Source organism: Phlebotomus argentipes, unplaced genomic scaffold (genome assembly GCF_947086385.1).
Source record: "Phlebotomus argentipes unplaced genomic scaffold, Phlebotomus argentipes genome assembly contig_5, whole genome shotgun sequence".
NCBI classification, from domain to species: domain Eukaryota; kingdom Metazoa; phylum Arthropoda; class Insecta; order Diptera; family Psychodidae; genus Phlebotomus; species Phlebotomus argentipes.
In genome coordinates, this window is record NW_026776165.1 from 2113872 (window position 1) to 2136644 (window position 22773).

Consider the following 22773-nt stretch of genomic DNA (forward strand, 5'->3'; position numbering starts at 1 on the left):
CCGATGTGGAACATCTTTTATCAGGAATTGATTTTCCAGTTTCCACAATTTGTCAGTATTCCAAGAAAAATAGTTCCATTCGACAAATGGCGTTTGGTTCATGTGAAAAATCTGTGTTCTGTTCATTTTCTCAGTGATACAGTGCGATACACACGACAGTAAGGTAATTATTAAGTGCTAAAGATGTCGGACAACAAGGAGAACACCGGCGGCGAGGACGATGTGATTCCGGAGGACTTTTTCGACGACTTCAGCAACACGGAGTTCATGGCAGGTTAGGAAATCAGCGACTGGGGCGCTTCAAAGACTGTTTCTACATGGTCTCGGGGATGTTTTCCGGCAGGTCTCGATGTGATCGACACCTGGGATGAGGGCGAGGACTCGAAGGATAAGCGCGGAAGTCGGACGACAAAGAAATCGGGCGAGAGCAACAAGGAGTTGGAGCGTGCGTCTCAGGATCGCGATCGGAAGCGTCGTCATTCTGGGGAAGCAGCGAGCAGGGAGTCGACCAGGAAGTCTCCGGAGAGGCGGAGGCCTCGCGAGACGCCGGAGCACGAGAAGCGGAGACGCTACTCGCCGTCGCGGAGGCGTTTGGATGTGAGACGTCCGCCTGGCGGTCGCAGATCCCGCAGTCGGACAAGATCGCGCAGCAGATCGCCCAGGGGACGCAAGAGGGGAGCGGCGAAGAAGACGCCCTTCCTGGAGGAGTTGGCGCAGAAGCTGGCCGAGAAGGGGCACAGCCTCACGGGTCTGCAGCCGAATCCGTGCGCTTTCCAGGCGCAGGGCTTCTATCCGGATCCTGGGTAAGATTGAATCGTTGGGTTTTGCATCTCTCGCGGGTGAATTGAGTGCCTTTATTGAGTGTGAGAAGAGGTGAGAAATGCGATTTCAGCGTTTCGCAGTGTCAGATTTTGATATTTAGACGTAAGTTGAGCCTCGAAGCAGGATTATTGAGTTGAATTCCTTGTTTTTCTTGAGGTCACTTTCTAATTCTGAACATGTCACAATCCGAGTTGAGCGCCAAAGTCGTGTCCTTTAAAGCCTTATGTGCACCACAGGTATCAATATCCAATGCAGCCTCAGATTCCTGGGATGGTGATGCCGCCGTATCCTTACCACCAGCCTCTCGTGGCATATCCGAATCTCGCGCAGTTCCCAACGCCCGTGCCCCCGCCGGAATACGGCCCGGCGCTCCCACCGCAATTTCCAGCAGTGCAGCTGAACAACGTCGACAACGTGGCGAGCAGCAGTCATCCTGTGCAGTCACCGATGATTCCGGGCACGAATCCAGAGCCGCCGGAGCCAGCGCTGAAGACGCCGCAGCAGGAGAAGTACCCTCTGGGGCTGGCGCAAATGCTGGAGGACAACTATGTGGAGGTGAAGGAGAAGATCACAGAGCTGTCGTCCAAGGATAGTATTCTGTTGCGCTGCAAGAAGGCGATAGACGCGATGCGCGGCGACTCCAAGGCGTCGAATGCCTTCATCTTCGTGCCCATGACGACGCCCAAGGTTGTGGCGGATGGATCGCCGGTGGGGAAGTTCCATCACGTGAAATTCCCCTGGTCGGCCGACAAGTGCGAGATTGACACACACTTTATAACGCTCTCCAGTGCACGAACACGGGAAGTGGCACAAAAGCTGGGCTTCAACGCCACCAGGATCATCAACAAGCTGAAGGTGCAGGACGTGACGGACAAGATGACGACAGGCGGTGCACAGCCTGTCCAGGATATCAGCATATCGGCGGACAATTGCTGCACAACTGCGGTCCAAACCGAGCGCTTCGAGTGTCCGCGGTGTTTGGAGAGGGAATTGCGCACGTCGTGGGATCAGGCCAGCCAGACGGAGCCGATACCCGCGAAGCCCACCGTGAAGGACGTCCTGCCGGACTACGATGAGGCGGTGATCAGTCTGCTGGCGCGCTTTGGGCAGCAGCAGCGCGATATTCTCATCTACTTCATGCGACTCATCGATCGGCCGGACTACGTGACACCGTATCACATCAACACACTGACGTCTAGGCTCCAGGATCTGCCCAAGAACATCTACAATCAGCTGCGTCAGGCGGCACAGTCCGCTTACATTGTTAATCCATCGCCGGACGTGAGACGCTTCTAAAAGCCATAGAAATTGAACTAGAAACGTAGAAATTCACTCCTCAGCAGCCAAATTCTGGTGTCTCTGAATGGGTTTGTCATCAGCATGATTAGGAGAATAAAACTTGTGTAATTTCTCATAATTGTATTTCGCGTCGTGTCTCTTTCCGGGAGAGTCTCCTGGTCAGTCGCTCGCGCTCCTCTCGCTCATATCACAGAGGAGTGTTGAGGCCGGGCGGCCTTGTCCAGTTCCATGCAGCTGCTCTGGCCGGCGGGCGCGGCATTGAGCACGAGATTCTCCACGGAGCGCGAGTGAGAGTGCCTCAGGGACGCCCTCAGCACCTGCTCCACGCATCCGCCCAGCGACGAGGCCCTGTGGAAATTGGTGCGCCGCGGTCGCAGCAGCTGCGCCACATCCTGCGCCGTGAGACGCTGACACGCGGCCGGCGGCGGCTCCGAGCGCCTGTTCGTGTGGCTGTTATACAGGACGCGCGGCCCCATTTCGCCAGACTCACCGCTGGGATCCACAATCACCGAGTAATCCGGCGGCGGGCGCGACGGCGAGGCCTCGGCGTGCCGGCGACTGCCGCTCGACTCGCCCAGGATTCTACAAGAGAGACAAGAATTCAGAGAGAGAGAGAGAATTTTTAGTAATTTATCAATAAATTTGCATAATTTTGAAGCTTCAAGAACACGTCCAAAGTGATGTCAATCGCAGGATTTTAATAATTTCACTCCACATTCTTTATGTTCATTCCATAAGAATCAAATTAGCTTCACTTGGAAATTCAAAAAATCAGAGAAAAGCGCCCGCAAATTCTCATGCGTTATCATTAGAACGTGATGCAAATTTCAACAAGACTAAACGACAGCGTTTATGTTGTGATTTAGTGCCTGTGAATCTAAACAGTGATAATTTATCCTTTGTGATTATCCTAAATTTGATCTAAAAAGACGAACGATTTGTCTCTTAACATACTTTTCATAAGTCCTACACAGATTAATTAATAAACCCAGATTATTCGTTCACTTGTGACAAATTCGGCTGATTATTCGTGTTTCGTGAATCGTGTGATTGTTTAATAAATATCAGCGCAGAAATGTGTGTTAACAACATTTAAGTTCTTAGTGAAAAGTGCTTCTTTCCGCGGAAAAACAGTGTGAAAGATTGTATTTTAGTGCATCGCGATAATAGTGAATTTGATTACAGGTAAAGACAGCTTAATCTGCGCTACAATTTTATGTAATTATCACGGATTATCATTAGAAGACTAGATTCAAACCACCAATAAGTAACTCATATTCTAATTTTTAATAAATTTCCTTTGCCTTGTGAAGCATTTCAAGAAAACTAAGCAATCAAAATTCCTAATGATCTTGTTAATTTTTGAGCAAAGTAAGGAAAATCATGTATTTCTGAGTATTTTCGAGGAATAAATGGGAATCAGGTGGCTAAATTGAGTTCTATCCTTACCTCCGGACGCTCCTGCGAATGCTCTGGCGCAGCAGCTTGGCAATCCTGGCGCCCGTGGCTGTGGTGTACGAGGGCGGCGGAGTGTACTTTGGCGGCGCGTCGTCCTGGATACTCTGATGATTTTCCAGATTGATCGTCGTGACGGCAGCTGGAGAAGTCGGAGGTCTGTGTGAGTCTGGCCGCTGGAAATTCCTCACGCGGCCCACGGAGTCCACCTCAGGACGATAGAGAAGCTGTATGCGCTGCGCGGAAGAAACAGTGTCAAATTGTGGAGGGGAAAGCAAAGAAGGAAGCGAACACTCACGTCTAGAATGTCCGGTGGTCCCTTGGTGATGTATCGATAGATCTGCACAATGGCCACCACGGGGATTATCTGCAGAATGGCCACTTGGAGGAAGCCGCCCACCTTCCTCACCCACAGCGGCCAGTAGTTGGTGCCGCGCCAGTGGAAGAACTCCCTGGCGTTGGACACTTTGTACTCGAAGATCGCGAGGACGATCAGTCCAATGGGCAGCAGCACGTTCCACGCGAAGGCGATGAAGGCGGAGAAGGTCTGTGTGAGGTGGAGATCTGTCACCAGGAGATCTGAGCTGTACGGTCGGCCGCGGATGAGGAAGATGGCGACGATTTGCGCCAGCCACACCAGCATCAGCCACCACGCGCCACCCAGAATCACATCGAGGAAGTGGATGACACCGATGCCACTCTCTGTGGCCAGCGGGATGGCCAGCAGCAGGCCCGTGACGCAGCTGAGCAGCACTGAACTCGGCGACTCGCCCAGCGAGATGGCGATGGGCTTCCACATGGCACTGAGTTGGGCCAGGGCGAAGAGCAGCAGCACCAAGAAGCCCAGAAGACTCCACACCGCCGAGATGTTGACCCTCGAGGCGGCCGCGAGTGTGGCGGGAAAGAGTTCCGTCACGAGTCTCAGCACTTGGTAGCCACTCTCGCGGGATGGCACCATGCCGGGCCGCCGGAAGCTCTCGCCCACGACTGAGGAGTACCTGGGCAGCCACTTGGACGGCACAGAGACAATCTGTGGCGGCAGCGGCGCATCTCGCGGATAGAGAAACACGTCCGTGGCGAGATTCTCATAGGAGCCGGGAAAGTAGAGGTAGCCATAGTTGAAAAGAATCTGCACGCAGCTGTTGCCCATCAGCGCCGCCATCATGAGGCCGTACACGGTGAAGAGCGCCACCAGGAAGGCGTCCCGTCGCAAGTCACGCGAACTGGAGCCCTTGGGTGCCGTTGAGCGACTATATATCGTCACCACGGACGCCCCCGCGAGTCCCCACGTGAGGAAAGTCTCCTGTGCCGCCGACATCCAGCTCTGGGAGTTCATGAAGAAGTCCTGCCAGTCCGTGGCCGGGAAGATGCTCTGGAAGCTGGTGAAGTCAATCATGGTGAGCAACTTTGTGCACAACACCGTGATTCCCAGCGTGGGCAGAATCGCCAGAGCGTAGACAAATTTCCCGTATGAGCGCAAGCCGCGACACAGCACGATGAACACGAGTGTCCAGAAGATGGAGAGATTAAAGGCCACCTGGAAGCGCACCGCACCCAATCCTGAGCCATTGCCCGCACGTCCGGCGGCGCCCAGGTGCCATCGCTGCAGCACAACACCGTTAAAGTACTCTGGCACTGTGTCAGACAGTCGTGTGTCATTCGACGCGCCTCTGTACAGATCGAACGCCTCCTCCCAGCGATACCGATCGTCCCGGGCGACGAAGGAGTCCCTGAAGTACACCAGCAGCCAGCCCACGGACACGGCGGAGTACAGCGTGATCAGTCCCTGCACCAGGAGCAGCGTCACACCCACCCCGCGGCTAATTGGACTCACGCGCCACATCGACACACATCCGGCCCTCATCTTGGCGCCCAGACTCATCTGAAGCCACAGCATTGGGATGCCAAAGACCACGGACAGGATGAGGAATTGCAGAATGAAGTTGGCACCAAAGTGGACACTCATGATGGCGAATCTGGAGAAATTGAACAGTCCCAGGGTGCATCCCATTGTGGCCAGGGCGCGACTGAAATTGTGTGGCCAGACACCTTTGCGGCCCACCACATCCTCCATCTCTGGCGACGACGTGTCCTCCTCTTCCGAGCACGACCGGCTGCGTCGAGGTCTGCAAAGAGAGACAACAAGGACACGCTCTGTTAGTGTGCATACCAAGGACACTCCTCACGCACCGACCTCACAAGGAGCGAACTTGTGCTGGCCACGAGCACCAGCATAGCTGCAAAAGACACCTTTTCGCCCGCTGGCTATTGATCGACACCCCGCAAATGTTTGGCTGATCCGTTGCCGCGACAACGCATCAGACACGCTCGCAATTGGGCCAACATTTCCGGTCAATCGCTTAAAGCCACACACAGAGGGTGAAAAGGACATGGGCAAAAACATTCGATTGAAGGTTGAGAATCCTCACCTCTGTGGCGTGGCTTCTGCCGATGCCGTTGAACTGGACGCCGAACTGGAGATGGTGGACGCCGTGGGACTGGGATTCCGCGATGTGGCCACAGAGCTCACCTCCGACGGGACGCGCGCTGGGGCGCTGGCGGGGCGCTGGTGCGACACGATGATCTGCGGCGACTCCGCATTGATGGCCACCACGCGCGACTGCATCTCCGCGCGCCGTCCCAGCTGTCTGGGGCGCTCCTCGGCGGTCACTTCAGTCAGCGCCACGTGAGTCGGTGTGATTGGGAGGCTGTGCACGGGCGGCAGCGGCGCTGGGCGAACGGGACACAGCTGAGGCTCCCTCAGAGTGACACTGTTGAACGCCACAAAGTCCCTCAACTCCGCTTCCGAAGCCATCGGCGTCTGTTCAGTCTCCTGGCAATCCTCCACACGCTCAGGCAGTGCAATCGGTCGGGTTTTTCTCATTGAAGTTCTCCTCCATCGTCTCTCCGGTGATTCTTCGGCACCTGCAGCACGAAAAGACAGACAGAAAAAGAGAAGAAGCCCATTAGCCAACACAGAGCGAAGGTCTCCAATTTCAGTGTCATCAACTTTTGCTTCCCGGATCAAGAATCACACTTCCACCACTCTCGACTGCCTGCCATCAACTGATTCCTCCACAATTCAGTCCGCACTCTTGCGTGACTGGTTTTGCCTAGCGCACATGTCTCTCCGCTGCCCAGCCGATGGAGGTGGACGGACATTCTTGTGAGTGTGGCCGAGAGAGAGGAAATGCGGGACAGCATTTGGTATTCCACTCAAATTTCCCATATATACACCGCGCGCAAACCTCATTTGCAAACACTCTTGGCCCAAATCAACGCCCAAGCTGCCCTCTTTTCCCCACCCGGTCGAGGTCTGGGCATCGGCAGATGAATTATGAAGCACCAAATCGATCTTGGTCACCTAATTGGTCTTCAGTCCCTTTTTCTCAGTGCAATTTGCAGACATTCAAGGTAGGTTTTTCCTTAGTGCAAATACAGTGTGAGGCAGATAAAGTGTCCCAGAGAAACTATTCTTCACTTCTCATCGGTAAGAATTTATTTCTTGTCCTTTGAGTAAATTGTAAGGGAACCAATACTAAATAAAACATATGTTTTTGGCTATTTTCATGAATTTTTCTTTTTACGAAATGACTTTCTTTTAGCACGAAAAATTGGCGTCAATATGACGGAATTCACAATATAACTAAGAAAACGGTAAGACGAGAAGCATTAAATTCCTTTTGAGGGACAAAAAAGGTAATAATACTTTTTTGATAAATCCAATTTACTGCGTAAACAAGTGTTTAAGTTTATGATGGGAAATAAAGTTAATAGTAGTTTATTTTAATCGTTTGATTATGTATGTCACCTGTTACAGATATCCTAAAACCACTGAGAAAAGCATGGAATTATAATCGTACATCGTCCGTATTATATTATTGTTAATTCCAATTGTTACATATATTCAAATAACAGACTTTCCAACCAGTGATAAGCGAGTCCGGAAGATGTGTGAACTTGAATGCAAGGATTTCCTGAGTAATAATCCGGAAAGTGTTTTACTTTTTGCCACTAAGGACAACCTAAAGATTCATATTCGCCATAACAATTTTGTTTTAATGGTTTCACTTGTTGCTTTGGAAAGTCTTCAATTAACTTTCCATGTCAGTTGCGCGAATAAAATAGCATAAATCACACTATATAGCAAAATTTCTTTCGTTTACGAGTCGATCAAGGGCATAAGCGTGGCAAATTCAATTACATGCAAGGCATATATTGTCATATCAATTGCCACAGTCTGTAGTTTTCTTCTGCATTACATTTTATAGTATCTCACCAAATTTGTGTGGTATTTCCACGCACAGCTGCAGGCAGAAAACCCACTCAAAAGGCCATTAAAAGGCCCAAAATATACTCTAAACTTAACCATTAGATACCAAAATCGTGCAATTCAGTGTTGAAGCTCTCAAAAGTGAGAAAACTCGTTGAAATTTCAAGTGTGCGAATTATTGACCTAGCACTTAATAGACGAAAAATGCATCGTGCGTGCGTTATGAATATTTTCTGAAGGTTTTTTCCATGCTGATATGCGAAGATGCAAATAGATAAAAATTCCCAACACACCTTTTTATTCCATAAAATGGAAAAAGGCATTTTTGAAACAACTTTTCTATGGTCAGTGTTTAGCGAATAAAATGAATTTCCATTTCGCCGAAAAAAAAAACAGAAACACAACCACGCGCTCAAATAGTGGGCAAGAAAGGTAAAAATTTCACGTGAGAGTGAAACGAACAACTATTATTGAATGGGAGACAATAAAAGTCAATTACTAAGCACTGAATCAATTCTGGAAGGTAATCAGCAGAGAGACAAAGAAATTGGAGAATTGGTGAGTCACAGAAAGGGCAATAACGAAAAAACCCCTCAATTAAAGGGCTTTGGCTCAGATGTTTCTTAATCCCAAGCAAAGAAAACTTGCAAAATGGTGGAGAGAAGAAAAAACCCGTGGCTTCTCGCTGGATTTAGCACGAAGATGATGCCAAAAGAAGGAGAGGAATTGCCAAGAATAATTTTCAATTGAGGAGAGCCTGAGCGTAGAATTTATGGTCAGTTTAATGGAAATTGCACATTGTCTTCTTTACGGTTCAGTGTCTTTTTCTCTCTCTTCTCTTTAGCTCGCTTGTTTCCCGGTCTCTATTTGACCACAGAGTCCGCGGAATCGCTCAAGACAATCGCGAAAGTGAAGATGGTGATTAATAAGACGAGAAAAAAATCGGCGATAAAAAATCAATAAGACTGCAAATCACAAAGAAGTCCCTTTAATTACACTGGTGGAAAATCATTCCTCCTTGTGATTCTATTCGCGAGATCGCACAGAAATCCGCGCTGGTCGAAATGTCACTCTCCCGCCAAGAGAATTCGTGAAATTGAGCAATTCTCACAACAGCAAATTATACATTGCGGATCGACAGACTTCTTGTAGATCAACCTCAAATCAATTTCTTTGTTTCGATTTCTCACGACCAGCGCGCGCACACCTTCAAATCATTGTGAAATGCTCTCTCTCTCTCCGTCTCGCGACGACGAAAAATTCTGCCATAGAGAGCAATACAACAAAACTGACGTGTCAATTTGGCAATTTTTTGCCATCATAATTTATGATAATTTCAACATGTGCAAATAAGGCATTGATTAGCGCCAAGAGAGAAGACCATATCGTTGACACATTTCGAAAAATATGCCCCAAGACATAAAACTAATAACGCTTTTTTCCACCTTCTCCTCCTCCTCCTCCTCCTTTAGCACAAATGCCAATTTTTCCGCAAACATTGCCTCACCTTCGCGAAGAATACACTCCATGTCCATTCCCCATATCATTTGCGTGAAATTTGACGGCATCACGACTGCCAAAGGCGATTAAATATTGATAGATCAATTGAGGACTGGGTGAAGAAGCTTCTGTGCTTCACAGACACAATGTTGCATAACAAAAAAGGGTGAAGGTAGGAAGTTAAGAGAGTGAGAGAGTAGGCTAAGCTCCGCCCATTCACATACTCCGCCCATTTCTACACCTCATTGGACATGAACTGCCCTTTCATTTTCTGTGACTATTTCTGGGCTTACAAATTGTCATGTTGTTTTAGGAATTAGTTGATCCTTTCATTGTGTTTAAGGACATGAACAATAAAGCCATAAATACCGTAAAAATTTACTAATAACCTTTAATAAGCCCTTATTTCCTCTTTTTGGTCGCTTGAATTAGTTAACCAATATTTAATTAGTACGTTCTGGCGCTGATCTATCGTTTGCATGTTTACGATAATGAATTTTTAGACGACAAAGCACTATTCCGCACAGTGTAGAAACATCTGCTGCTTCCTCATTGATTGGAAAAAGGGCTCAAATTCATCTATCGCACGACAGGAAGTGACCCGGAACCGCCTGACCAGAGAGAGGGTGATCATGGGAATTGAGACAAGAGACACTCACCAGGTGGTCCGGAAGTGTTGCGATTCGGCACAGAGGCAATGGTGCACCTAAACGGATGCCCACGCGAAGCACCGTCAGCGCCAGTTGTCCTTCTGCTGATTACTTTCGGCAATGTTCCGCCTCCGCCGCCCGGCAACCACTCGCTCTTCTTCTCCACCTCGTCCAAATACGCGTCCAATTCCATCAGCGTGTCAGCAATATCGGGCGTCACTGTGCCATCATTCGTGTCCGATGTGAATGACTGCGATCGTGTCACAATCTCGTGACCCTCTTCGCCTTTTCTGGTCCTCACTGTGCAGTACACTCCCACGCCGCGCTCCAGTGGCGACTCCACGCCGGATTGCGGGAGTCTGCTGGTGCCACGGTGCCTGCCGATCGTGCAGCTGCCACCTATAATCTTGTCATTATCCGCCGCCTCCTGAACCCGACGCCGCGGCAGAGTCCAGCGATTGCTTGCGCCACCCACACGCTCCTCATCATCCATGCTGTGCCGCCTGATTTCCGTGTAACTCGTGTGACTGTCGATTGACCCCATTCTCTTCCGCGCACACAGAGTCTCTCACTTCATTGCTAATCACACACACACTGTGTCCTTCTTTTCCCCTAGAAGACCGTGGAGAAAATATAAGTATCCTTTTTTTCACAGCACAATCGCGCGTTCAACAACACTTTAAGCACGGAAATTGAAATTCACTTCTCTTTGTCAGTCTCATGAGCTCTCTTTCTTCGCCAATTGCAGCACCAGCACTGGAAGAGAGACAATTTCATACCATCATCAGCATCATTTGGTATTCACAAATCGGTCTAAGTGGAATTATAGCTCTCTAGCGGAGTTCACTTCTCTTCATATATGCATTATTTGCCACGTGACCCAAAAAGAGCGCGCTCGTCTTGCAAAACTGTCGATATATTTTGCAAAACACCTCCTCTCTCTCTCTGTCTGGCTGTATTTCTCAAAAATACATTGTCGCAATATTTGATCTGTTTGTTTTAAAAGACACCGCATCGAAGAAACAACTAAAAAAAAGATAAACACTTTCGTGTATGATATTTATAAAATAAAATTGACCACAGAGACAAAGAGTGTGAGAGAGAGAGAGAAACAGCATTTATTAATTCCGCGATGGGACAAGAAAAGACACCCAAGTGTGGATGATCACTCGCGATCACCTTGCAAAGTGATATTTTTGTCATAAAATTGCAACATGATCAGCATCACGATCACACTGAGCTGATAATAAAGTGTTTATGTGAGAAGATCTGGGCAAAATTAGTGGTGCAGCGGAGAATGTACGCGATCGCAAGTCGATCATGATTGCGTGATCGACCATTTGGAATATCTCCGGTTCACGATGAGGCCTGAACCTTGAACACACCACAACGCTGTTTCTTGTTAAAAAAAAATCACATTGACCTTCTAAGAGAGGGAGAGAGGAGCACAGCACAAAGTATGGTCACAAGAGGCCCCTCCTGAGGCAGCCAAAAACACGATCATTCCAAGACTAATTAAAATTTCAAATTGCACTCTGCGCTCACACTCCTAATATTTATGTAATTAATTCATCACGATTATTAGCCTCACCATCGAGAAAACAAAATGCTAAAAAATGTATTGTGCAATTATAACGGTTCCACTCTTTTTTGCCATATCACAACAAATTTCAAGTGTTTTTCCTACTTCGCGATCACTCTTTTTTTGTCCAGATCTTCTTTGGCTCCCACTAGAGTCAAAAGTGCGTATCGAAAGGTCCCCCAAATACCCGTTTCTTTCCCTTCTCTTAACCCTCAAGTACAGGTAGATTAAGAGAAAATTTCAATGCAAGTGGATGGAAAATTAACACTTTGCCAAAAAAAAAACGAGAAGTTCAAGACAAAAACCATAAGACGATCATTTTTGTCTCTCTAAACCGGTAAAATACAAAGTCTTTCTGGCCTTTTGCACACTCATATAATACTAATATATTTGCTCTTTTAGAGCTCTAAAAGAAAACCGTTCTTTTGCCCACCATTCACTGCAGGTCGCGCACATTCAACTCTCTAACACACAAGATTGCGCACTGATCCTCAACTCCCCGATTCCACTGTTAGTCACTCTCCTCCCGATCCTCGGCGCTTCACATCTCAGGCGAGGCTCTCAAATGGGGGCGCACAGAAAAGAGGGAAATGCAGAAACAGTGGCGATTCTCGAGTGAATGTTCCAAGAGAGCCACATGAACTGGTGAACGAGTGCCTCGATCACTTCAGTGACTCGAAAACCCGTTTCTCCATCGCCACACACACAGCCAAGTGACCAGCAGCTAAATCGCGGGGAGAATTGAGCGAGATGGAGTCAGTGGAAGATCACCGAGCGCGATTGAGACACGCTATTCGGCTCCCCAGTCGCTGAATCTCAACACAAACTCACGCGCTTTTGCTCTCACACGGAGATTTTGCCGAGATCTTCAGCATAGCCATGAATGGCAGCTGAGCCGACCAAATTAGATGATCTCAATGGCACAAAAGAAGTGATCTTTGAGGTGAAAGATCACTGCAGGAGCGTTATTTCAAGAAAAGATGAATATAAGGCCACAAGAGAAACAGACAATATAAAGCTAGAGTTCAAATACTGAAGTTTTCAAGGAAATAATTGCAATTGAAGGGCGGAGCACGCGAATGGGCGGAGCCAAAATCCAAACACAGTCCTTATTCTAGGGGAAAAAGGGCAAATCTTGCAGCATACCTGCACTTTCTGCTCTCGCAGCCGCTCTCAGGAGGCAAAGTTGGCACTCATGGCGCCGCTGGTTGCAACACACAGCTTCTCTCCGGGCATGAGGCAATCGTGTGCGTGGTGTGCTGCCCCTCATGCGCCCCGGGAGGCAGACGGCGATTGTGTCTGTGGCACCAAAACGCACGGGGTCAATGCATCAAATGCCGCGAGATTTATCTCACACACGCTTCCAGATCTCATGACGTCGACTGGCGTGCATTGTGTGCGATTGCCAGATACCAGACACACTTCCAATGCTCCGCACTGACGCAACTGACTGCATAGATTTTCCATGTGCTGAAATGCGGTGAGGCGGATTTTCTCGGAAGACCAAATCCTGGTAGAATTTCACTTCCAGGAAGGGATTTCTTCTTCCAGTCTCTCGTTTTGTGGATTTTAGTTGTCCATCATGCCGTTTTCGGTGTACATTTCGTCCTAATTGTGATGAAATAAAGTGCCTAATTTTTTCTGGACACTTCTGAGATTCACTGGCAAGGAAAAAATGCCTGGAAAGCCTGGAATGAGAAAATAAGGTTAGGAGTCATCCAGATATGCATCCCTTCATGTTTTTCACCTTAATTTTCCGCTATATTGACACATTTGCTCTACTTTCTCCATATAATTTTCATCTATATATCGTCTTTGTCTCTCCGAGCTTTTCCCAGGAAATTCACTGCATTATCTCTGCATATAGAATTGCTTGCTTTCCTCATTTTGTCCTCAAGTGTAGTGCAAAATATATGACTTATCAATCTCCAATTCAAGCTTATGAAAACAAATTGTACAGAATTTCTCGTGAAAACCAAGAGAAAATCAGTTTTTCCGCGCGTTTTGCCGCTTTATTTTGCTTTTCCGGCATGGATTCTGCGACACTAGCACTTCTCAGCTGAGCGCACCGCGGCGCTGTAGTCGCCAGACGAAAAAAAGCTTGTGTGTTGAAAAAAGTGGTCTGCATCTTTTCTTATTCTTATCAAGTTTTTCTTGTGATTTTCGGCCTAATTGCACCACAGTCAATTTACGGGCACGGCGAGTGATTAGCCGTTGCTGTGATAAAGCCAAAGTCCGCACCAAATTGACGTATTCTGCGCCCATTTCAATGACGCCCCGATAAAGCGGGCGGTTTTGCGAATCCGGGAGTGTTAGCTTTGTGGGTGATTTTTTTCTGTGACTCCGTGCGCCCCAGAGAGGCTCGATTGAGGATCAGAGTGATGGCAGACATGGCAAAGATGGATTTTGAGTATCTGTCGCAGAAGCACCTGGACGGGTTCGATAGCTACAAGGTGAGTCACATATTTCTAACCTTCATTGGATGCTCTAGCCTTGAAGTGGGAAACCGGAAAATTGCACAACTCTCCGTGTCTCTCAATTTCCAGTACAGCTCCAAAGACACCTCACCACTCAGCATTTACGTGATGCATCCGTTCTGGAATCACATCGTCACGTACTTCCCGCGCTGGGTGGCTCCAAATCTCATGACGTTCCTGGGATTCCTCTTCACCGCTCTCAACTTTGTCATGCTCTCGTGGTACGATTGGGGCTTCTGGGCTAGCAGCGACCTGCCGGGCAGCCAGCCCATTCCCAACTGGTTCTGGGCACTGGCGGCGTTCAATCTGTTCCTGGCCTACACGCTGGACGGCATTGACGGCAAACAGGCGCGCCGGATTGGGCTGTCCGGGCCGCTGGGAGAGCTCTTCGATCACGGCCTGGACAGCTACACGGCCGCTCTCATCCCCGCGTGCCTGTACAGCGTGTTCGGACGCCTGGCGCCCAGCATTTCGCCGCTGCGCATGTTCTACATCACCTGGATGGTGTTCTTCAACTTCTACTTGTCGCACTGGGAGAAGTACAACACGGGCGTGCTATACCTGCCCTGGGGCTACGACCTCAGCATGTGGGGCTCCACCATCATGTTCCTCATCACGTACGTCGGCACGTACAGCATGTGGAAGGCGCCCTTTCCCTTCGGCCTCACGTCCGGGGCCGCGATGGAGAGCGTCCTCCATGCCTGCGCCCTGTCTAGCCTCCCCATGTCGCTCTATAACCTGTACAAGTGAGTCCACACCACCGCAAGTGGTTACCGGAAGATTTAATTAACTTCTCTCTCTCTCTCTTTTCTCACCAATTATTTCCCAACACAGTTCGTACAAGATGAAAACCGGCAAAATGCGTTCTCCGCTCGAGGCTCTGCGACCTCTCTTTCCCTTCGTCACCTTCCTCGTGATCTTCATGGTGTGGGTGCACAAATCACCCAGCAACATCATGGAGCGCGAGCCCAGAGGCCTGTTCCTGCTCAGCGGCACCATCTTCAGCAACATCAGCTGCCGCCTGATCGTCGCCCAGATGTCCAGCACGCGCTGCGAGGCTGTCCACTGGATGACACCCATCTTCGTGGCCGCAATACTGCTGGGCATGGCCTTTCCATCCCTGGAGCTGATCATCCTCTATGCACTCTGCCTCGGCACGACTCTCTGCCACTGGCACTACGGCTCGAAAGTCGTGCAGCAACTCTGCAGGAAGTTCAATCGCGTGTGCTTCTCCGTCGGTCCAGCTGTAGCCCAGTGAATCCCTCTCCCTTCGCTTCTCCGTGGCCATATATTTATTTCACACACACACACACACCCACACGCGCTCTATTTATCTCTTCCTGTCCATTTCTTGCCGTTTCAAGTATTCTCCGTAGTCGTTTGTCGTTTGAATTTTAGCATTAATTACAAAGACAAAAAGAGATGTATTTTACCTTAACACTTTTGGCTTTTACTGTCCAATTTCGCCCTCCACGAAGGACTCAACGTCCGGAAGGGATGTGAGGAGGGATTTCTGCACAAAGTCATACGCCATGGGGGAAATGTTGTACAGACTCGTGGCGAATTTGTTGATTTCCACACTGGGCGCCTCGGGAAAGAGTTCTTGCTCCACAACGAGTCGCTCAAAGGGTGTCATGAGACGCATAAGTGTCTGCATCTTTGAGAACTTCATCTCCAGCTCCTCAAGCTCTTGCCGCAAGCCTGTGGATTCACTCTCGCTCATCTGCAACTCCTGATAGAGTCCCTGCACCAGGCGACTCTGATTTCTGTACATATCCTCGAAGTCCTGGCCGCTGTTCACCTCCTCCTCGGGCACCACCATCACATTCTCCGATTCGCACTCCACTTCGTGGCTGTAGTCAATGATCACACTGTCCGCGGGTAGCAGCTCAAGATTGTCGAAAGGATCTTCTCTCCCGTGAAATATCGTCGGAATTGCATCCTTACGCAGGCGCACTTTGAATCCCAGGGATTTATCCTTATATCTCTCCTCAAAGTGATCACTGCAGATTCTGGTGTTGGCACTCAGGATGCGATTCTTCCATCCCAAGGCGTGCATCCACTTGATGCCCATCTCCTCATCTGTGGGAAAACTGGCCAAAGAGAAGCGTGAATTTACAGACATTTCTTTCACACAGATTCTCCTAACTCACTAGTGAAAAGACACTCCAGTCTTTCTATTGCGTCCTCGTGATGAATTTCCACAGTTTTCCACGGAGCATTTCATGTTTTTCCCCTGGAGAAAAGTTCTCAGAAAAACACACCTTTGTTTTCTATGAAATGTCACTTTTGGGCAATTGAGGTTAGGGTGAAAACATAGTAAACAAATCTTTGAAATTTTTGGCGTGTTTTTGGACATTTCCTCCATATAGCGATGATCCAAGCAGCAGGAGCAGCATCTGGGATACCAGACAAGGCTTGGCAGCCGCACTTTGTCTCCCTGGACACGGCGTAAGTAGCCAAAAAGCAGCACTTTCAGTGAAAATGTGATAATTTATGAAATGTACTTTCAGGATGGGAGAGATTTCCATAGAGTTGTACTGGAAGCACGCCCCAAACACCTGCCGGAACTTCGCTGAGCTGGTCCGGAGGGGTTACTACAACGGCACAGTGTTTCACCGTGTCATCAGAGACTTCATGATTCAGGGTGGCGATCCCACGGGCACAGGCAGAGGCGGCACGTCGATTTACGGCGGAGAGTTTGCCGATGAAATCCATCCAGATCTTAAGCACACCGGAGCTGGAATCCTGTCGATGGCCAACTCTGGTCCCAATACGAACGGCTCCCAGTTCTTCATCACCCTGGCGCCCACTCAGTGGCTGGACGGGAAGCACACGATCTTCGGCAGAGTGCACACGGGGATGCAAGTGGTGAAGCGCATCGGAATGGTGGAAACTGACAAGGGTGATCGTCCTGTGGACAATATCCAGATAGTCAAAGGACGAGTGGAGAAGTTCTAAGTGAAACGTGTATTAACGCATTTTTCCTTCTTTTTACAATACAGCCGAAATTCCGAACGCCATAATTTGTTGTCTTCTCACTCCCTGACGATGACACCAAAGGGAATTTGACCGTTGTAGAGAGACATGAGCTTCCTCTCCATTTCCCGCGAGATGGGCACCTGACTGAAGGACATCTTCAGCTTCCTCGAGACGTGCTCCGGCTGGAATGTCACGAGAACATCCTGCTTCTGGCGATCGGTCAACTTCCAAAAGTCCACAGAATTACACTTCTCATCTTTGAAGCTGAACTCCAGGCGACCGCCATCGTTCACCAGTGTGCAAGTCAGCGCATTGTGTGTCCTCTGGCTCGAGATGGTGGCGCGAGAGTTGATTTCAGCGCTGGAGAGCACTTTTATGCGCGGCAGAGATGGATTTGCGACATCCGTGTCGGACAGTGAGTCTTGAGCTCGCGAAGACTCTCCAGGGTTTGGTGTTGTGGGCTTGCAGTATGTTCTGATGTCCTGAATGAGGCTCTTTGGATTGTCTGCTGCCACTGAAGTCCTCCTGCTCACGAAGTAACTGTGGTCATTCGCGTACGCCTTGTTGTTGATGTATTTGGCTTTGGGAGACCCAGATTTGAGTCTGTTGTACTTTTTCGGAGACTGTTCCACAGCTCTCGGCGTCAGGCGCTCCACAGAGACACTGCAAGGCTTTATTCCGTGCATCCTGTTTAAATCCTTGGGACTCTCCAGGACCCTCACCTTGAGTGACGGCGGAGAAGTCTGAGAATTCAACCTCCTCTTCCTCGTGAGATCATCATAAGTGTTCAGTTTTGGGGCAACGTTGGCTGGCGAATCGTCTACTTTGGTTTCACTCACGAAAATCACCTCGTTGTCCTCCTCATTCTTCATTTTCTGCGCCACCCGCTGCCTCAGACGGTTAATATTCAAGGTCTTCTGGTTCTCCAGACATCGCGTCCGGAAGGTGTAGAACTCCATCGTGAGTTCGTAGCAATGCATACAGATTGTCTGCGGCAGATCATCGTTCTCGTTCAGCTGCAGAAGTGACGAACAAATGCATGAGAAGCGCCCCCAAATAACCCTCAAACAAGCCCTCAATGTTGCCCCACAAACTCACCGAGATGAGAAGTGTCTGCTGGACAATATCAAACATCTCAGGGAAATCCGCACAAGTCATGATATCCTTGAGGTCCTCACTCAAGCACAGGCGACACTGCATGGCTGCGACCACCTAAACTCCTCTAGGAGTGCACCACAAAGGCAGTATTTTGCAATTTTCCTCACTTCCTCGCAATTATAAGCACTTGTTTTCCCGTAGAAAAATGGCGCCTCTCCGAATCAACTCCGAATCCTGCCATCGGACAACCCTGAACTGTCAGAAGGTGATTTTTCAGTGTGTGTGCGCGAGTTTGTGAGGTTTCTCCGCTGTTTTCTCCACTTGGGAGGCCTTTTTCCCAGTTCTCAGCTGAAAATACCCACTCGTGACGCCAGTGTGCAGCCCCCCGTGAGGTGTTCCCGGTGAAATATCAATCGCGTGTGGTGCAGAAAGTGAGGGAGAAAAAATGGAAACAGGTGGAGCTTATGGGGGTTCCAAAGCAGGTGCTGCCTTCGATCCCATCGCATTTGTTCAGCGACCTCAAGTCATCCTGCGGGCAGTGTGCTGGGTAAGTGGGGGCACATCAGTGCCCCGAGGGCCATCAGTCGCTGGCTCGAGAGGTTCCCAGAGAAGGGAAAAAAAGTCACAGAAGGAAGATCGATTTTTCTCCCCACGCCTCGTGTCGTCTCCTTCACACCCACACGGAAGTGCGAGCGCTCTCGCTTGCGGGGGTGCTTGAGACTTTGTGTGGCCGAGGGTTGGGGTGGCGCTGTGTGCAATTGCGTGGGCGTATGTCAGAATGTGCTTTGCGCCTTCTCGCTCGCGTCCGCCCAATTGGCGGTGGAGTGAGCGAGATAAAGAGGATATCCTTGAAATGAGGATGTCACAGTGTGCTTGTCTCGCTCTCTCCACTCAATTGAAGTGTGCCAAGGACGAGGCACGAAGTGTCCTTTTTTAGCGAAGACATGTCCGTCAGTTTGTCGAGAAATCTAGCTGATTTGACTGAAGGTTCGATCCTTCCAAAAATATCTACTATGATTGATAAATAGTAATTGCGAAAATGTTTGTCTTACACTTAACGATTTTGGGATTTTCTTGCTAAATTTCTGGGTAAATATGAATCTCGAGAGTTTCACTGTGAAATATTCCAGATCTTTGTTAATCCTTGTCTCTTAACCAGTCAATAATAACCAATACTTGTTTGTCCAGCTGTTCGCCATCATTGTCTTCGGCTGCATCTCGTCTCAGGGCTGGCGTGTGGATGACGCGGGGAAGGACGTGTGCCTGTACAATGGCGACGCGAACGCGTGCAACTACGGCGTGGGAATCGGCGTGATCGCCTTCCTCGCCTCAATGGGCTTCATCGTGGGCGAGTATCTGTTTGAGCAGATGTCGTCGGTGAAGACGCGCAAGCACTATGTGATGGGCGACATGGCCTTCTCGGCCTTCTGGTCCTTCCTCTACTTCATCGGCTTCTGCTATCTGGCCAATCAGTGGGGCAAGGCTGAGGATCCGCCGATGGGCTACGGCGTGAACAACGTCCAGGCCGCCATCGCCTTTTCCTTCTTCTCCATACTGACTTGGGTGAGTGTGATTCGATCGCGCTAAGACGAGATTGAATCTCTTTTGGGCGATAACAACTTGCTCAATATGCGTATTTATTCACAACGTTGATCAGTGAACCAGAAATTCAACGGTTTCTGCTTCGATTCTAAATCATAACTGTTCTGAGACTCTATTCTTGAACATTTCTCATCGATATTGACTTCTTGTGTTGGGTTTTTTCTTCAGGCGGGCTGCGCTTTCTTTGCATATCAACGATTCAAGCAGGGCGTTGACGCCGCCTTCGCCGCCTACGACGCCGATCCCACCGGCGGCAATGCGTACTCCAGCTATCCTGTTGGCAATGATGCGGATCAGTACCACGAGCCGCCGTTCTCTGGCCAACAGCAGCGCGGTGAGTAGATTCTGTCGACACGCTCAACACACAGAGCTTATCTCACTGTCTGTCGTTTTATCTCGCCAAAAGGCACAAATGAGTTCCAGGCACCGACGTATTAAGACGAGGGCGGATTGTGTAGATAAGAGACTCTGCGGAGGAATTTATCTGGACTGCTAAAGATGATTTCTTCAGTAGTTTGTTTATTTGAATGCACACAGAAGAAGACAAACTCGCAATGAGGTTGCGAAGCATCAAAGCAAAGATGATGATAAAAAAAACAGGATAAGACAAACTCACAACACACACTCAGAAGGTATTAATATTGTGGGCGAAATATTAAGAAGAAAGAGAGTGAAGATGAAGATGAGGAAAAAAAAACGAATTGATGGTTTTAATGTTAATGCATAAAAGTTATTAAAGCAAGATGAGAAAAAAAGTAATAGTGAAGAAATGAGAATATAAGATTTATTGTTGTTTGCCAGAGAAGACAAAAAGCAAAGAAAAGAAGACAAATTTGTATAGATCTTTAACACAAAATGTTGATTTTCTTCTCACACTTCCTTTCTCTCATCCCATATTTTCCAACCAGAAGTGGCAATTATTTTGTCTTATCTTATTGAAAACCCACGTAAAAAGGACTCTTGAGGGATTGAATCCATATCGTTGACGTTTTGCATTTTGTGTGCAAACTTTTTGGGCTCAAAGAAAAGAAGTGACGAAAAAACATTCCCATCGGCGTTGATTTTTTGGACCAAATGGAAAAATGATTGAAGCAAGAGGGAAATGAAGAAGATCCACTCATTCTTCAATATCTTTGATATCATTCCCCCCGATTTTTTATCCTTCCCATCTTTTCTACCGCGACACTTTTTGTACGAAGAAGAAAAAAGGAAGTTTTGGGAAGATCGAATGAAAGAGAGAGAAATAATACTTAATAATTGGGAATCTCAGTATTTTTGTGCGTCTCTCTTGCAAAAATTTTATTGTATCGAAATGAAGGAGAGAAAAAAACCACTTTGTTTTCATGAGCAAACAAGAATATAATATATAAATATATATGAAAAAATGCAATAAAAGATGATAAGACAATGTTGAAAGACACTCTGCTTTATAGACAAAATGAAAAAAATACAACAAGAATTGTAATAAAGAGAGATTAATTCAATCTCGAAGTATTTATAAATGATGAGAAATGAAACTACATAAATGAATTGTAAGGATTGTTTAAAGTGGAAAATAATGTGAAAATGGCGTAGAGTTTAAAAAAAATATTATTATACATATATAGAATATAAATAATATTGTATTTAGAGACATGATTGATAAGGGAGAAAAAGTCATAGTAAAAAAGGCGTTAATAATTCATTATTGATAAACAAGAGAAGACAAAAATTCTAGTCGCTGAAAGAAGAGAAGAGAAGAAAAATGTGTATAATTAAGGTTAAATGGAGAAAATACTGCGCTGTTCAGTTTATCTTTAACATCCATTCTAAATCCTAAATTGATCCTAAACTCTGTTGGGCTTAGCGCAGTATGAAAAAAAATGTTCACTAGCAATTTGGGGGATTTTTGGGGCTGAAGATTACACTGATTATTATTTGGAGGAAAAAAGAATTGCTTCCCAGAAGAACGTAAAATATTTGGTTGATTCTCTTGAGAGAATTTTTCTGGCATTTTTTGTACAGTTCTTGTGGAGGAAAGAAAAAATCCCTTTCTTAACATTGACGAAAATGTAGAACAATAATAACTCGAAATATCAAACTAAGAGTATAAATTTCACCCACCAACACTTTTTAGATGGAGAATATTTAGAAAGTCTATCTTATATAGAAATATATCTATTTGAGTTTATTGCTTTTCGCCGTGTCGCAAGATTGCTAAAAGAATAAAAAAAGATGTGCAAAAGTCACTGGGAAAAAGTGTATAATTGTTCTAAATGTGTTCCCGTGTGTAAGAAAAGGTTATATAAAAAGGAAAGTGAAAAGAAAGAAAGGAGGAAAGAACTTTGGTAGAATTGTAGTTTTTAGTGTGAGAAATGAGATCACAGAGAAAAAAAGTCACTAACAATGCTTAAGAAGGAAAGAAAGAATAAAAACGGAGAGAAAGGCGAGGAAACAATAATAAGGATAATAGTAACCTGAAGATACTTATGTATTTGTGTATAAAAGACTTGTTTCAGCGCGTCTAGTCGCGTTAGTATATATAATTTGTCATTTGTTTTCCCTTTTGTGATACACCTTGTTGATATTCTCACTGATTTTTATTGTCATTTGCTTCGCCAAACTCTTTGTCTTGCCTTTTGCCGCCGTTTCTGTTTGGCGAGACGCGCACTCAAGTGTGGAGAAGAGGAGGAGGAGGAGAAGAAGAAGAAGTAGAATCCCAGGAAAAGGAAAACACTCATGCCAAAATTATACAATAAACTTAAAGGTGGAGGAGAAAGAGAGGCAGTATTTTTGTGGTGAGCCAGAGCGACATTTGGGAAAGTGCAGAAGAGACGCAGTGGCAAAAGGGTGGCGCAGAAGAAAATACCACAAACTATGTACGTTTATAAATAACTTATTGTGAATAATAAAGTATATTCCCTCGATGGTGAGAAATTACTCTTGGAGTTTTCCTCAAATACTGCGAAAGACATCAAATGAGTCGTTGCAACATTGCGGATTTTCTATTCAGGTTCGAAAAAGCTATCAATTTGGTTTTCATAGCTTGTATTG

The 22773-nt window shown here is 47.4% G+C and overlaps 6 protein-coding genes across 8 annotated transcripts; 4 read left to right on the plus strand and 2 right to left on the minus strand.

Annotated features, from left to right (window-relative positions):
• Nucleotides 1-59: 59 nt before the first annotated feature.
• LOC132256620 (zinc finger matrin-type protein CG9776-like) lies at nt 60-2285 on the plus strand. Its single transcript, XM_059753141.1, has 3 exons — nt 60-274; nt 344-803; nt 1059-2285. Exons 1-3 carry the CDS (start codon nt 184-186, stop codon nt 2116-2118), a joined length of 1611 nt encoding a protein of 536 aa, XP_059609124.1. The 5' UTR covers nt 60-183; the 3' UTR covers nt 2119-2285.
• Nucleotides 2222-13265, minus strand: LOC132256618 (sodium-dependent transporter bedraggled). Of its 3 annotated transcripts, XM_059753138.1 has the most exons (6): nt 12015-12674; nt 10009-10755; nt 6006-6501; nt 3875-5702; nt 3571-3812; nt 2222-2703 (listed from the first exon to the last, which is right to left on the minus strand). In XM_059753138.1, exons 2-6 carry the CDS (start codon nt 10541-10543, stop codon nt 2304-2306), a joined length of 3501 nt encoding a protein of 1166 aa, XP_059609121.1. In that variant the 5' UTR covers nt 10544-10755; nt 12015-12674; the 3' UTR covers nt 2222-2303. The 3 variants fall into 3 exon arrangements, with proteins under 3 accessions (XP_059609121.1, XP_059609119.1, XP_059609120.1); XM_059753136.1 differs by lacking the exons at nt 2222-2703; nt 12015-12674 and adding an exon at nt 12728-13265 and having other exon boundaries at nt 2731-3812; XM_059753137.1 differs by lacking the exons at nt 2222-2703; nt 12015-12674 and adding an exon at nt 11769-11958 and having other exon boundaries at nt 2731-3812.
• Nucleotides 13266-13680: 415 nt separating this feature from the next.
• On the plus strand, nt 13681-15496 carry LOC132265947 (ethanolaminephosphotransferase 1). The gene is made up of 3 exons (XM_059766748.1): nt 13681-14034; nt 14128-14804; nt 14893-15496. The coding sequence occupies exons 1-3, from the start codon at nt 13963-13965 to the stop codon at nt 15314-15316; spliced, it is 1173 nt and encodes a 390-aa protein (XP_059622731.1). The 5' UTR covers nt 13681-13962; the 3' UTR covers nt 15317-15496.
• An 859-nt stretch (nt 15497-16355) lies between these two features.
• On the plus strand, nt 16356-17084 carry LOC132265952 (peptidyl-prolyl cis-trans isomerase-like 1). Its single transcript, XM_059766754.1, has 2 exons — nt 16356-16509; nt 16572-17084. The coding sequence occupies exons 1-2, from the start codon at nt 16433-16435 to the stop codon at nt 17017-17019; spliced, it is 525 nt and encodes a 174-aa protein (XP_059622737.1). The 5' UTR covers nt 16356-16432; the 3' UTR covers nt 17020-17084.
• LOC132265949 (uncharacterized) lies at nt 17014-18332 on the minus strand. The gene is made up of 2 exons (XM_059766750.1): nt 18139-18332; nt 17014-18056 (listed from the first exon to the last, which is right to left on the minus strand). Exons 1-2 carry the CDS (start codon nt 18238-18240, stop codon nt 17097-17099), a joined length of 1062 nt encoding a protein of 353 aa, XP_059622733.1. The 5' UTR covers nt 18241-18332; the 3' UTR covers nt 17014-17096.
• Nucleotides 18333-18389: 57 nt separating this feature from the next.
• On the plus strand, nt 18390-21579 carry LOC132265950 (synaptogyrin). The gene is made up of 4 exons (XM_059766752.1): nt 18390-18685; nt 19327-19701; nt 19909-20074; nt 20147-21579. The coding sequence occupies exons 1-4, from the start codon at nt 18584-18586 to the stop codon at nt 20176-20178; spliced, it is 675 nt and encodes a 224-aa protein (XP_059622735.1). The 5' UTR covers nt 18390-18583; the 3' UTR covers nt 20179-21579.
• Nucleotides 21580-22773: the final 1194 nt, after the last annotated feature.

What these genes read in the sequence shown, in the direction of transcription:
- LOC132256620 (XM_059753141.1), top strand. Translation starts at nt 184, where the DNA reads ATGTCGGACAACAAGGAGAACACCGGCGGCGAGGACGATGTGATTCCG. An exon ending in CAACACGGAGTTCATGGCAG is followed by an intron (nt 275 to 343) that starts GTTAGGAAATCA and finishes GTTTTCCGGCAG; the next exon opens with GTCTCGATGTGATCGACACC. An exon ending in GGCTTCTATCCGGATCCTGG is followed by an intron (nt 804 to 1,058) that starts GTAAGATTGAAT and finishes TGTGCACCACAG; the next exon opens with GTATCAATATCCAATGCAGC.
- LOC132256618 (XM_059753138.1), bottom strand. Translation starts at nt 10,543, where the DNA reads ATGGGGTCAATCGACAGTCACACGAGTTACACGGAAATCAGGCGGCAC. An exon ending in GCAGAAGCCACGCCACAGAG is followed by an intron (nt 5,703 to 6,005) that starts GTGAGGATTCTC and finishes CTCTCTTTGCAG; the next exon opens with ACCTCGACGCAGCCGGTCGT. An exon ending in ATTCGCAGGAGCGTCCGGAG is followed by an intron (nt 2,704 to 3,570) that starts GTAAGGATAGAA and finishes TCTCTCTTGTAG; the next exon opens with AATCCTGGGCGAGTCGAGCG.
- LOC132265949 (XM_059766750.1), bottom strand. Translation starts at nt 18,240, where the DNA reads ATGCAGTGTCGCCTGTGCTTGAGTGAGGACCTCAAGGATATCATGACT. An exon ending in AGCAGACACTTCTCATCTCG is followed by an intron (nt 18,057 to 18,138) that starts GTGAGTTTGTGG and finishes TCACTTCTGCAG; the next exon opens with CTGAACGAGAACGATGATCT.
- LOC132265952 (XM_059766754.1), top strand. Translation starts at nt 16,433, where the DNA reads ATGATCCAAGCAGCAGGAGCAGCATCTGGGATACCAGACAAGGCTTGG. An exon ending in TTTGTCTCCCTGGACACGGC is followed by an intron (nt 16,510 to 16,571) that starts GTAAGTAGCCAA and finishes ATGTACTTTCAG; the next exon opens with GATGGGAGAGATTTCCATAG.
- LOC132265950 (XM_059766752.1), top strand. Translation starts at nt 18,584, where the DNA reads ATGGAAACAGGTGGAGCTTATGGGGGTTCCAAAGCAGGTGCTGCCTTC. An exon ending in TCCTGCGGGCAGTGTGCTGG is followed by an intron (nt 18,686 to 19,326) that starts GTAAGTGGGGGC and finishes TTGTTTGTCCAG; the next exon opens with CTGTTCGCCATCATTGTCTT. An exon ending in TCTTCTCCATACTGACTTGG is followed by an intron (nt 19,702 to 19,908) that starts GTGAGTGTGATT and finishes TTTTTTCTTCAG; the next exon opens with GCGGGCTGCGCTTTCTTTGC.
- LOC132265947 (XM_059766748.1), top strand. Translation starts at nt 13,963, where the DNA reads ATGGCAGACATGGCAAAGATGGATTTTGAGTATCTGTCGCAGAAGCAC. An exon ending in ACGGGTTCGATAGCTACAAG is followed by an intron (nt 14,035 to 14,127) that starts GTGAGTCACATA and finishes CTCAATTTCCAG; the next exon opens with TACAGCTCCAAAGACACCTC. An exon ending in TCGCTCTATAACCTGTACAA is followed by an intron (nt 14,805 to 14,892) that starts GTGAGTCCACAC and finishes TTCCCAACACAG; the next exon opens with TTCGTACAAGATGAAAACCG.